Source organism: Drosophila hydei, unplaced genomic scaffold, assembly GCF_003285905.1.
Source record: "Drosophila hydei strain 15085-1641.00,03,60 unplaced genomic scaffold, DhydRS2 tig00008122-arrow-pilon, whole genome shotgun sequence".
NCBI lineage: Eukaryota > Metazoa > Arthropoda > Insecta > Diptera > Drosophilidae > Drosophila > Drosophila hydei.
Window position 1 is genome coordinate 5,923,704 of NW_022045833.1, and position 12,506 is coordinate 5,936,209.

General features: G+C 37.5%; 2 protein-coding genes across 4 annotated transcripts in view; one reads left to right on the forward strand and one right to left on the reverse strand.

Moving 5' to 3' along the window:
* LOC111603156 (myosin-M heavy chain) overlaps positions 1-12,506 on the forward strand; it is a 79,456-nt gene that overhangs the window by 12,587 nt on the left and 54,363 nt on the right. The gene's annotated exons all lie outside the window — the stretch shown is intronic.
* LOC111603176 (DBF4-type zinc finger-containing protein 2 homolog) lies at positions 4,620-5,715 on the reverse strand. The gene has a single exon (XM_023320661.2). The coding sequence runs from the start codon at positions 5,561-5,563 to the stop codon at positions 4,763-4,765; it is 801 nt and encodes a 266-aa protein (XP_023176429.1). The 5' UTR covers positions 5,564-5,715; the 3' UTR covers positions 4,620-4,762.

Below are 12,506 nucleotides of genomic sequence, written 5' to 3' on the forward strand. Positions count from 1 at the left end.
ATGATTGCCACGCCCATTTTAGAGTTAGCTGTCAGCAGTAGCTAGAGCAGCTAGCTTTCAGCAGCGCCTTTAGGGTATCTGCTAGTCGAGCACTATTCACATAATCAAGCTTACTTGCTCGCAGTGCATTTGTGAAGTGTTTCGTGATAACACGTAGGCCAACAACGGCAACGGCAACGGCAACAACTAGATGCTGATGCGTGGTTGTACGCCGACTTGGGGGCAATTCGCCAGCTGCAAAGACAGCCCCAACTGCAGCTAAAGTCAGTCTTAACAACAGCTACAGCTACAGCATCAGCATCAGCCGTAGCTTTATGACCAGATAAGCTATGCTAGCCTAAGCAACACCCACTCAGCGACTGATGGCTGACGAGTGCGGGCCAAAACAGAGTTTGCCTGGTTGCACACTCTTTTTTCTTGGTGGCACTGCCAGTTTTATGACCTCCATGGCCAGAGCCACATTTGGAACGCCTCTTAAGTCAGGTGCCTCTAAAAAGAAGTAGTAGAAGCAGCAGAAGAAAAGCTCACATTCGGTATATGCTGTTGAGTTTGTTTTTTTTTTATAGTATTTTGTTTAATAGTTCGCTGTGGCATGTTGGCTTTTTAATGGCCAGCATATAAATCTGTAAAGTGTGCCTGTGTGTGGTGTGTGGTGTGTGTGTCTGGCTTAACCCATTTGAAAACTTTGTTGGCCAAGTCGCCTTTTGTGTAGTCGCCTGGTCAAGTGTCTAGCTTAGGCAGTTTTTGTGTATATTTAAACATAAAGTAGGGTATTCGGATAGGGTATTAGCACTTTTGTAATAGATTTTGTAACTGCTTTTATAAGAAATAATTATTGCAATCTAGAAAAAAGTTTATTTTGTTAAAAACATACAAAAAGGGGCATTTATGTTGGTTAGCTTAGGCTACAAAATTTTTATATTATTTTATTATATGTTGAAATAAATATCTTTATATATATATATTTATATACATGTCTGTAAAGATAATATTAAAATATTTTGCTAAGACAGCTATTTTGTATTTTTTTTTTTTTTAATATTTTTAACTTATTCTCTTGTTTTGAAATATGATTTTTTGTTTCATTTCTTTTTTGCTAATTTAAAAATTTATATTTTCTTAGCCAAGAGCATTTAAACTGCGATCTTATCGCATTTCCCTCTCAATATCTTTATGTTTATTAATAGATATTTTTATGGGCTTCGGGAAAAATTCTGCTGGTCAACTGTTTGTTTGGGTCATAATGAATTGTTGCAACAACAAAGCTTAGAGAGATCCATATAATTCTATTGAGCTTCACACTTGCGTGTGTCGAGAACACCTTGATTTATGTCGAAGACTCTCGGCTATGCAAATGGCAATAAAACAACTGTGTTGAATTCGTTTGGCGGCATCTTAAAAAAGTTTCCATAAAAAAATCTAGAAAAAAAAGCCGTTGATATTGTGAGACTCCATTGTGGACTTAAGGTCTTCTAGCAACAATTAAGTCATTCTCAATTCATTTCCTAGTCATGCACATTGTTGCTTGATTTAGGGCTGATGTTTGAGTACCTCTGAACATCATATACTTGAAATTCCATTGGCGCCGCGACGCCTCAATTAAATCAATTGAGCAGTGCCAAGGCATGGGCAAGAAATATCGGAAATTATGCGGTTCGTGGCTTAACAACAATAATGAGCGCCAATTAAAAGCTGCCAAAGAAAACATGCAGCAATTAAATGTGAACACGCATTAAACAACAAATAAACATTTTCTATTTTTGCACAATATTCAAATGTTAACAAACATGAATGAAAAACAAAAAATGTAAAAAAAATCAAATCAAATCAAACGAAATTCATCAAATTAAAGGCGCTAAAATTAGCACACAAAGCACACGAAAAGCAATTAGGAATGAGCTGCTGGAGAGTGCTTGACGAGTAGATACCCAGGAAGATAGCAATATCACTTTATATATATATAAATATAAAGTTTTTTAGGAGAACATTTTATTGAAATCAGCTATGCAATGTCTATAGGATATGAAAATTAAGTCTTTATCTTCAAATAGTTGCATTTTTTCCCAAATGTACGAAGGTTGCTTACGTTTACTTTCAGAGAACTGGTATACCAACTTTAGTAACTATAGCCGTTATAATATACGAGATAAGCTGAAATAACTGAAATTTGTTATCGATCATTTTATCAATTTCAACAAAATGTATGCAATTTATCGATGATTTTTGAAGAAAAGAAGCTTGGCGTGCAATATAATTCACGTGTAAAATTGAACCGTCCAGCTACTTTAGAGTCGGGGATCAAAGAGCTCTTAGAGAAAGCCAGACAGGTAGAAAGAAAGGCTCACGATAAAAGGCCGTTTAAAACGACTATTAATCCAGCTCGAATCTATATACATATATCATGTGGTCAGTCGTGTCACATTATGCTCAGTTAGAATATTTTCTAGGGTATTTGAAAATAAAAGTTTTGTGAAACTCGCAAAAACTCGCCGACACTCAAGACACTCGCTTATCGCGCACATCTGGCCAAGAGGCGATAGCGTTTAATGGGCCGGGCCTAACGCTTTCTGCATGCCAAGCGAGTGACCCAGAGCTAGCTGCTAAGACACCTACGTTTACATCTACATCTACATCGACATCGACATTAGCGTCTACGTCTCACAACTCCTAATTAGCGCAGCTAATTGAAAAGCTCACGCGTCACTGCAGCAACAACAACAACAGCAGCAATAGGCAAAGCCAGGCTTTGCAGCGTGTCTGTGTGTGAGTGTGTAACAATAAACACTGTGTCAAGACCTTAATTAAGTCAAAGTAAACAAATTTTGAGCTGACTAATCGAGGGCGTTGCATGCAACGACGCTTCCGTCTGAAATGTTGACTCTGCTGATGCGGCGTATGCGTAATATATTTAATGTAACTTTGAATAGCCTGAGAATAGTGAGTAAGAGTTTACTGATTGGCAGCAGGTAACAGCTGACACGAGTCGAGTTTTATCGCGGAATGTTCTTATCAACTTACTTTGTAAAACTCATTAACTCTTTATGAACTGCATCTGGTCGTGCTATCGTTCTAAAGCGCACTTGAAATTATAAATAAATATTCTCATTTGCTCTATGCACAGCCTATTTATTGATTTTTGCAGCACTAAATCGATAAATATCGAACGATGGTTTATTGCTTTTCGCCTCTCTAGCTGTTCTCTGTAAATATGTGAAGCTAGCGACTTGATATATATATATATATATATATATATATATATATATATATATATATATCATATCCAAAACGCAACACATTCTCATAATATCTTATCGCAGTTCACTAAAATCGATAAATCGATTTGATAATGACGTTTTTAAGCATAAGTCAAAGACTATAAAAACGAGAGATAGCAAATTTGGTATGTGGCTCTTTATACAGCAAATAAATATTTTGGCTGACTCATGCATTTGCTCGACTACCACTGTAGGGTATCTTGTAATCAAGCGATTTCAAGTCGCTTTTATTATTGCGTATGCCATTCGCATTGCTGCGCGTTGCATTACGTGCACTGCACATTGTTATTCTTAACCAAAGGCCGAAAAAAAACTCCTTCAGAGAGGTCCAATAAATCTTCAGTTGAACGATATAAAGCAACAGCAACAAGCAACAAGCAACAAAATATTTATTACATAAACCAATTAGAGGGCGCGCGGCATTTGCATGCAAATGCATAATTTATGAATGCATTCATTTTGTTTTGGCCCAAAACAGAAAAATATGTAAGCCAAAGCAAGGCAGAAGATGAAGCCAAAAGCGAAGTGGAAAGAGTGTAAAATGCAGGCGCAAATGAAGCAATTAAATTAAGACACATAAAGAAAACAAACCCAAAATAATATTATGGAATTTACGAATGCAATAAAAGCATATGAAATGCCTATAAGAAAAATTATGCTAATTTTTATGTTTTCCAATGCGGAAAGGCATAAAGAAATTAATATTTTGTTATTTTTATACGAATGGGTTCGTTAAAGTTAACAACCAAAAAACTGTATTTGAATGAGGGCGTGAAATAATTTTAGAAAGGCTAATGGGTTATAGAATTATAATTTATTTTATGATCCATTGAAAAGGAAAGACGTAGAGGGAGTGAGTGATTGGATTGATTAGTATCAATAGTAAAATATTTAGTAAGTTCCATTTAAGTGTAAAGGAGAAGAGAATTAAGATAGTGGAAAAAGAATTGAAATGAAGAGAAAGAAGAAATTGAAAAGAGATGGAGAAAGGAATAGAGAAGCTAAGAAAAGAAGAAAAGAGAATATAGCGAGAAGAAAAAGCGAACAGAGAAGAAAACAAGTAGGAAAGAAAAAAACGAACGAAGGAAGACAAAAGATAAAGCCAAAAATGAGACGGCAAAGAACATTGAATGAAAAGCAGGCTGAAAGGAGAGGAATAGAAGGCAGCCAGAGAACATAGATGAAAAAATACAAGACGAGTGTCAAGAAAAAATATTTGTTGTTTACTCAGATTTTTATTTTCTGTACATATCTTTGAACATTATATTTGCGAACATTTAATTTAAACAGTGATAAGCGATAACATATCTGCCAATTCATAAAAGATCTGAATAGACGGTACCATTTAACCCGGGATCATAAGCGAGAATGTTTTATTTCGTGGGCACCTCTTGTTTCCTATATACACATATATATACATACATAGATGGGCAAAGGGTACAAAATGAAATGAGCTTCGCCGAGTCCATATGACTAGTTTCTGAAATTTAGAGGCTACCGCAGGGACACCAGCAGCCAGGTCCGGAAGGGCCGCCGGGTCCACAAGGACCACAAGGACCACATGGACCACAAGGGCCACATGGGCCACATGGACCACACGGGCCACAAGGACCGCAGGGACCACATGGACCACATGGACCACATGGACCACACGGACCACCCGGTCCACATGGTCCGCAGCGTGTCTCACAAACTGGATACTGATTGGTTGAGAAGCAAGGCAATGGACAACAAGCGCCGCCAGGTGCACAGGGTCCGATCGGACAGGGCGGACAGGCGGCACTTGGCTTATAATTAATCGGTCCATTGGGATAGCAGCAGTACTCTCTTGGCGGCGGTATATCGATAGTCTGTGGCTTCGGCTGGCACAATATCGACTGGCAGACCTCTCTCGGCTCGCATACACGTTTCGGATAGCAGACAACATACGGATCGGGTATCATTGATGGGTAATATATAACTCGCGGTTCGCGCACCATCTGCGATACCCAAATCAGTTTGGGCACCTTTATGACGCGCGTCGCATCAACGACTTTTGGTATAGTTATTTGACGACATCGATTCACGACCATAGGCTCTGGCACTATTTTCTCGGTAAACACGACCCGCTTCTTGCAGATCAAACGTGGCGGCTGTTGTACGGTGATGCATTTTGGAAATGGCGGCGGTATCCGCGGTGCACACTGTGGCAGTGCCTCCAATTGTGCTGCATTGTAACATTTTGGCGAACACTCAAAGGGTCCACAGCACGGATCGCAGGGGCTACATGGTCCACATGGAGAACACATTATCGGATTTTTAGGTATTTACAGCTCTGAACAAAAATTTTGCATTCATTAAAAAAAAAACAGGAAAAATTTTTTTTTTTGTTCAAAAAAAAAATAGGTTTTAATTTGGATGCTGGTCAAATTACGAATGAGTTAAACTAGTGTAGGGGCTGCTTACTGAATGCCAAATAATTCTACACCTACTTCAATCACATGTGTTCCGCTAGAAATTAAATGGAAATATTACTATGAGCATACGAACTGTTATACTCTGTTATCGATAACTGTTTCTTTTATCTCGAGTGTGAGTTCTATTAATTTGTTATAGAATTTCGTTTTGCCATAACAAAATTGAGCATCGATACATATAGTTTATCGATTAAATTTATTGGGAAATAATTTTAGTTTGCTTAATAGCTTTATTCGATAGTATTATGTCTTGCATATAGCATATATAAGTCCTTAGCATTATTTCTGTTAAGTTTTTTGTGTACAATAAATATGCTACGCAAACAGAATATGTATAAATGATATTATCGATAATTATCGCCACATCGTTTAGTACAAGTTTTTGCGTAATTTTTGAAAGCTTGAAGCGTGTATAACTCTAGATTAAATTAAATTAATTTCGTTTTATTCGTCCCCTTCTCTGGCGCTCCATCTCGCTCGCTCACACACTTTTTCTCGCTTCCCTCTCTTTCTGGAGTTAGAGAGGCTCGCTTTCTTTCAACTCTTACTTATTTGGCTTAATGTGCATGTTCATTTGAGACGAATTCGTGTAGCTTAAGCTCAAGACACTTTATGGCAGCCGTTTAATTACTCTTGCGCACTTGTTTTTCATCTCGCTCACTCAATTAATCTGTCTCTCTCTCTCTTGCTCTTTCTTTGCAGGTAAGTTACAGTGACCCACTTGGCCAATTATGTGAAGAGGAAAAGAAGAAAAAAAGGTGAAGCTGCGGCACTTGGCTTTCATCAATGGCCAAGCAAGTGCTGGGGAATTGGGTGTTTGCTTTATTGTTGTTGTTGTTGTTGGCTTGACACTTATATTTGTGTGGCGCCAGCTCGAGAGTTGCCCTGGAGTCACAAATATGCACATAAAACAGCTGGAGAAGAGGAAGATGAAATGATGCCCCATGTGGGGGGAATTCTTTATTGATATGTGACACATTATCGATGAAGCTGGCTTGGCTTGGCTTGGCTTGGTGCTGGCTGCGACTTTCGACTTTCCATGAATTATGGCACAAATTCAAATGCTGCCCACCAGCAAACGATGCACTTAATTAAAACACACTCGCACACACACAATCTAGATAGCAAATGCGGATGAGTTTCTATTTTATGCGCTTTCCCAAAAAAGTAAATTAATGATGCCCTGTACACAATTGACAGCCAGGCTGCTGATAAGATCGCCAAGATGGTGTCGAAGCAAGGCGTCGATAAAAAGAAAAATAAAATGAATATATTACATATATGTGTGTGTATATATATCAAGATATATCAAAATCCGTTCCAAGTGCTCCACAAAATTTGGCACACAAATTGAAATGTGAAATGTCGCTGTGTGTGTGTGTGTGTGTATGTGTGTGGAGGTGCCAACCTGTTCTCTAATTGGGTTAAAATGCAGTTGACGCTGCCTCCAGGCGGAAATCTGTGGCAACTTGTGGCAACTGTGTGGCAGCTGCCAGGCAACAGGCGTCGGCCATATACTTCTTATTATTATTTTTTGCCTTTAACATGATTTATGTGCAAACGCTTATGCGAACTGACCTGGTTACGTTTCGTAGGCCTTGTTAGCTGCACACATTTTCAATTTTGTGGCAGAGCGCGCCACAAGTGTCATCGATTAGCTCCACTTGCATGTCTTGTGCCAGCAGATTGGTCAATTTGCCTTTTGTATCATACAATTTGCTTAACGCTTCTTGTACTTATAGCCAAGTTGAGCATCACAGCTTCGCCTTAGTCACTTTTTAGCAGGCTGCTCTCGGCCTCAGGCTGAATTTGTTCGCTGTTGAAAGTGTCAACTGACTTAACTTAATTTGGTTGCATTTGTTATTTGTCTTTTAGCTAATCTTTGCAAACATCACATGACCTCTTTCGTCGATAGCTTACAGTTTTAAATACTTCACCTGTGCTCTTATGCCTTCGCATTTAATTCATTTAAGTGCTTTACATGTCCTCCTAGGTCACTTTTTTTAGCTTCTTTATTTTTATACATCTGAAAACATCAAACTTCTTCTTATTTCATAAATTTTTGCTTATACTTTTACCTAAGTTTTTTCATATACTTGTCCACCTTTGCCACTATATCTCAGTTTTTCTTTTCATTGTACGCATTGAGAAGTTTCAGAAGTCCTCATTAATAAATTTTTCTTCTTATTTAATACATTTTAGGCTATACATGTTCTTCCAAGTTACTTTTCTTAATTTTTCCAATATTCATTCACTGCGCACCAAGTGTTCTGCATGTTCACATATTTTAAGCTTACAAATAATTGTAATTAGTATTCAAAGCTAGGGATAAGTTCTTTCTATAATTTGTAACTATCTTCAAATAGAGTTCAAGCTCAGATTGCTTAGCTGTATATTAGGCTTCGGCAGTCATCTGAATTTATTTCACTGAGGCACAAGATAAATCAAAAAATTTTCCAAAAACTTTGGCTTCAATTCAAGTCGCAATCAAATGAAAAGCACTTTATTTACGCCACACTTGCTGCACTTTAAGATTGTGTCCTCCAGTGTCACTTTATCGCACATGCTTTTTAAGCTTTATAAGCCTCATTTATTATTATACTTAAAAGCAAAAAAAAAAAAAATAAAAAGAAAAAAGATAATAAATAAATTTTTATAGTTTAAAATTGAATGCAAGTGCGCGTTGATTTATTGAGATTTATTGTAAATGCTTTCAATTTAATTTATAATCGCAAATTGCAAATGTGTGTGTGTGTGTGTGTAGAGTTAAGTACTTGTGCACGTAGACTGTAGCCAGTTGTCAAATGAACCTGTCAAATTTTAACAAACACTCACTTTCTCTTTGGAGCGCAGCTGGCGCTAGTTGCGATGTGCATCCTGTGCCAAACTAAATTACAATTTATTTATATGCAACACCCACACACACACACAGAGACAGATATGGACGTGCAACATGTGGCAGCAGCAGCACTGTGGCACATGTGGCACTGTGCACTGTGCCCTGCAGCCAAACTGATTTGTCTGCAAATCAGTAGGCAATAAGTCAAACGCCGCCGCCAAAGTTCAAAATTATTTTCTATTTTGTGCGCTTCCGTTGAAAGACAGAGAGAGAGAGAGAGACAGAGAAGTAGAGAGACAGGGGGAGTGGGAGCGCGAGCGGGTTAGACCCACAGCAGAGCCGATCGCCCAGTCAGTGCAGACAGTTGCCTGTCTATCATTTGCCTCACATTTTTCGCCTTTCATTTTAGCCGCTGCTGCTGCCGCTGACGCAGTTGCAGTTGCAGACAATTGCATTCGTCGCTGTGGCAAGCTTCCTGTTGCATGGCGTACAGCCAACATGCCTGGCTGCCCTCAAAGGCGCCGCTCTTTCATTTAGCTGCGGATTTGCTAGTTTTCTATTTGGGTTTCATGTCGCGTCTGGCAGTTTTGCTTAAGTTTTTCTTCACTCCCATTCATAAAACACATGGCTCATCCAATTTGTATACCCTGAATGGTTATGGGGTAAGTAAAAAACTTGAGTATATTAATTCTATGCAAAGCAATGTATACTCTATAAAGTACATTTAATGCGTTTGTGTACCATTGATCATTTGTCTGTATAACAAGTTAAATTCACTAACTTTTAATATCGATAAATATCGATCGAAGACTACGATTAGTGTCAAGTTGTAGCTTAGACGACTTTATATGGAACATCTATATAGAAATTAGGCATATGATATAATTTTAAAACTATCGATAATTATCGATTTGATTAAATTGCTTAATATCCTTAATTTAAGTCTTGGGTTTCCCAGTTGACAATTAATGCTATTAGAGTGCTAAAAGTATTTTTTTATTAATATCGATAACAATCGATTTAAGCTTCTATATTTTTCATACTAGAAACAAAACTAAACAAAATTAATGCATAAAACATATTTCTTGTCATTTTCTTTCATTCGGGGTATATCCTAGTCGTGCACTCCTCATACTAGAGCACCCTTGTAATAATTTGTTTGCTGTTTTCTTAAAAATGCCACATTGAACGGTTGCTGCAATTGCAATTGGCGATTTGCTGCCTTATGCAATGGGCAGCGCTTCGATTTGTTGCAGTTCGCTTTCTGGCAATGAGGAAGTCGCCTGCATTTGTTATTGTTGTTGTTGCTCTACGTCAAGTTTTGTGGGTGACTGTGGCAAATTGTTGCCTGATTATAGGGATGTTAACTGTTTATGCCACAGCGCTGGCAGCAATTGTTTTCTTTTTGCTTTTTGCAGCCGATTGTTTACGGCGATTGACTTAAATGTGGCATAAACGATGGTCAACTAAGTGGTCTATGGAATCAGAGTGAGTTTTATAAGGCTCTGTTATGCAGGCAGTACATGAAGTACCTAAAGCAATTCATAAATGTAGATGTTACCGCAAAAATACTTTCGCCTGCTAAAGATGTAATCAGCGCAAACGCTTTTAGGGTTTGTCTGAGCTTGAAATAGATCTTATTTGGAGCTTAAATAAGAAATAAATGTTAAGGTCGAGTTGGTTGCGGACGAAGTCATCCTGTTAGGATGTAGAGAGTACTTAAACAACTTCTTTATTTAGTAGAAAGCTAACAAAGTGTATATATTCATATGGAAAGGGATTTTATACTATCGATATTTATCGATTTGATTTAAAGTGCTGATGCAAGCGTGCATTACATAACATACATAACTCTTTTTGGATGCTTAGAGCCCTTGAATTCAGTGATGCCTTTAAAAATGCAATTTCGAAATCGATATATATCGATAATAGAGCTATAGTTGCCTTAAAATTATAAAGCTTTGTAAAACGGAGAGTTTAATCTATATTAAGCGCAATTTGAATATTTCTGAATCGATAATTATTGATTCTTTTGCAAACGAATGTTCAAGTAATTAGTTAGTTCTTACTTAAAATTCTTAAATTACAATTACTTTTCGAAGTTTGAGCTACTGATGTTTGTAAAGCTTAATTTTCCAAATCGATATTTATCGATTTGTTCAAATTTTTGCCATATATAATTCTACTAACTGAGCCCATTGTTTAGTAACTTGTTCATATCTTTTTTTGTCTCATACCACACAGCTCTCACTACAGGGTATGGCAATATTTTGAAGTTCCTCGCCTTAAGCTGTCTCCACGCCCTCGCAGCACGTCCTCGACCTTTCAGCAGTTCCCTTTTTTTATTTCTGCGCTATAAATCTCTGATGGTTTTGTTTAAAGTACTCTTGGCTTGAACAATAACAATAAAAGCTACGCCTGCGCAGCCGTGCAGCTCGTCCAGTAGACGAAGTAACACTCAGAGCTAAACAATGGCTGGCTCTGGCGCGTGCTACTGGAGGAGCTGCCGCAGCAGCTTCGGGTAGGCGTAGACAACAATGGTCGGCTAGACTGCTAGACTGGTAAACCTGGCTTATAAACAAATGTCTGTTGCTTAATGAGTTAGACCCAGTTGCTTGGGCCACATACATCAAGTGGCTTTCTGTTGATTTGTCAAGTCTCAAGTTGTAAGTCGCTAGTCGCAAGTCTCAAGACTCGAGTCTCGTAATTGTGTGGCATGTTTGCTTGAGCTCTGAACTGTATAAGCCGTGTGAGACACGGGGTGTGGCATCGCATATGAGAGCGAAAGTGTTTTTTTGTAAGACAACTCCCTGCTGTTGCCGCCAGCAAATCCTGCAATGAATAATTTAGTCATTTTCATGAACTTTTTGTCGAAGCATTTAAGCCGCAGGAGCTGGCGACCACCCAGCTAAAGCAGCAACAACAACAACAGCAGCAGAGACTTGGCGACTCCAAGCTTCGCCTTGCAGTTGGCTACGCTGTCTTGGCGGCAAATTCATCACATGAGTTCCCGTGGCGACGTTGGCGCTAAATCGTGTGTGAATGGCTTGACGAACTGCAGCAGTCAGTCCGACCGGGCAGCCAAAACGGCCAGCCGTGCCCCAAACTGTTGCACACTGGTTTCAAATTGCTCTGATATGATGTCAATTTTAATTATAGCTGCAATTTCTATAGCTCTAATCAGACTGGAAAGCTGTATTGACTGTCGTGAAGGCTTATGCAGGCAAGGCACAGAATTAGGAATTTAGGGCTTGTTTTTCTTGACATCCACTAGAGATTAAAACAAAAAGAAAATACTAAAATAATACCAAACTTAGTATCAAATTCACAGGCAACATTTGCATCTTACCTACCATTCGACACTCGAGGTCTTTCTTGGTTAGCGTTGGAGAAAAGTACAAAATAAATACTAGATAAATACTAAAATAATACTAGATAAATACTATACTTACATAAGTAAAATAATAATAGATAAATACTATTTTCATACTATATTTTTAAAACACATAAATTCGATACATTATTCCTTAATTTAGTTTGGTTAGTACAATTTATTTAAATATTATATCAGAAAAAATACTAGATAAATACTACACTTAAATTATAATGCCACATTAATACAACACTTCAATTATTTTTATACATTTTTCATAACTTTACCTCAACTTTTAGATTGAGATATTACAAAAGTTATAGTAGATAAATAATATATTATTATCACACCCAATCTACATATATTCATACTTTATTTTAATTTAAAGACTAGTTAATCACTGCCCTCAAATACACACATAATACAAAAATAATAATACATAAAAACTAAATTCTTGCCAGATTTATACTGCACTTAAATTTAAATACAGTAATTATTCTTGTTGTTGCTAATTATCATAATTGTAATTAGCAACAGAAATGTTAAAATATTAATTTTTTTTT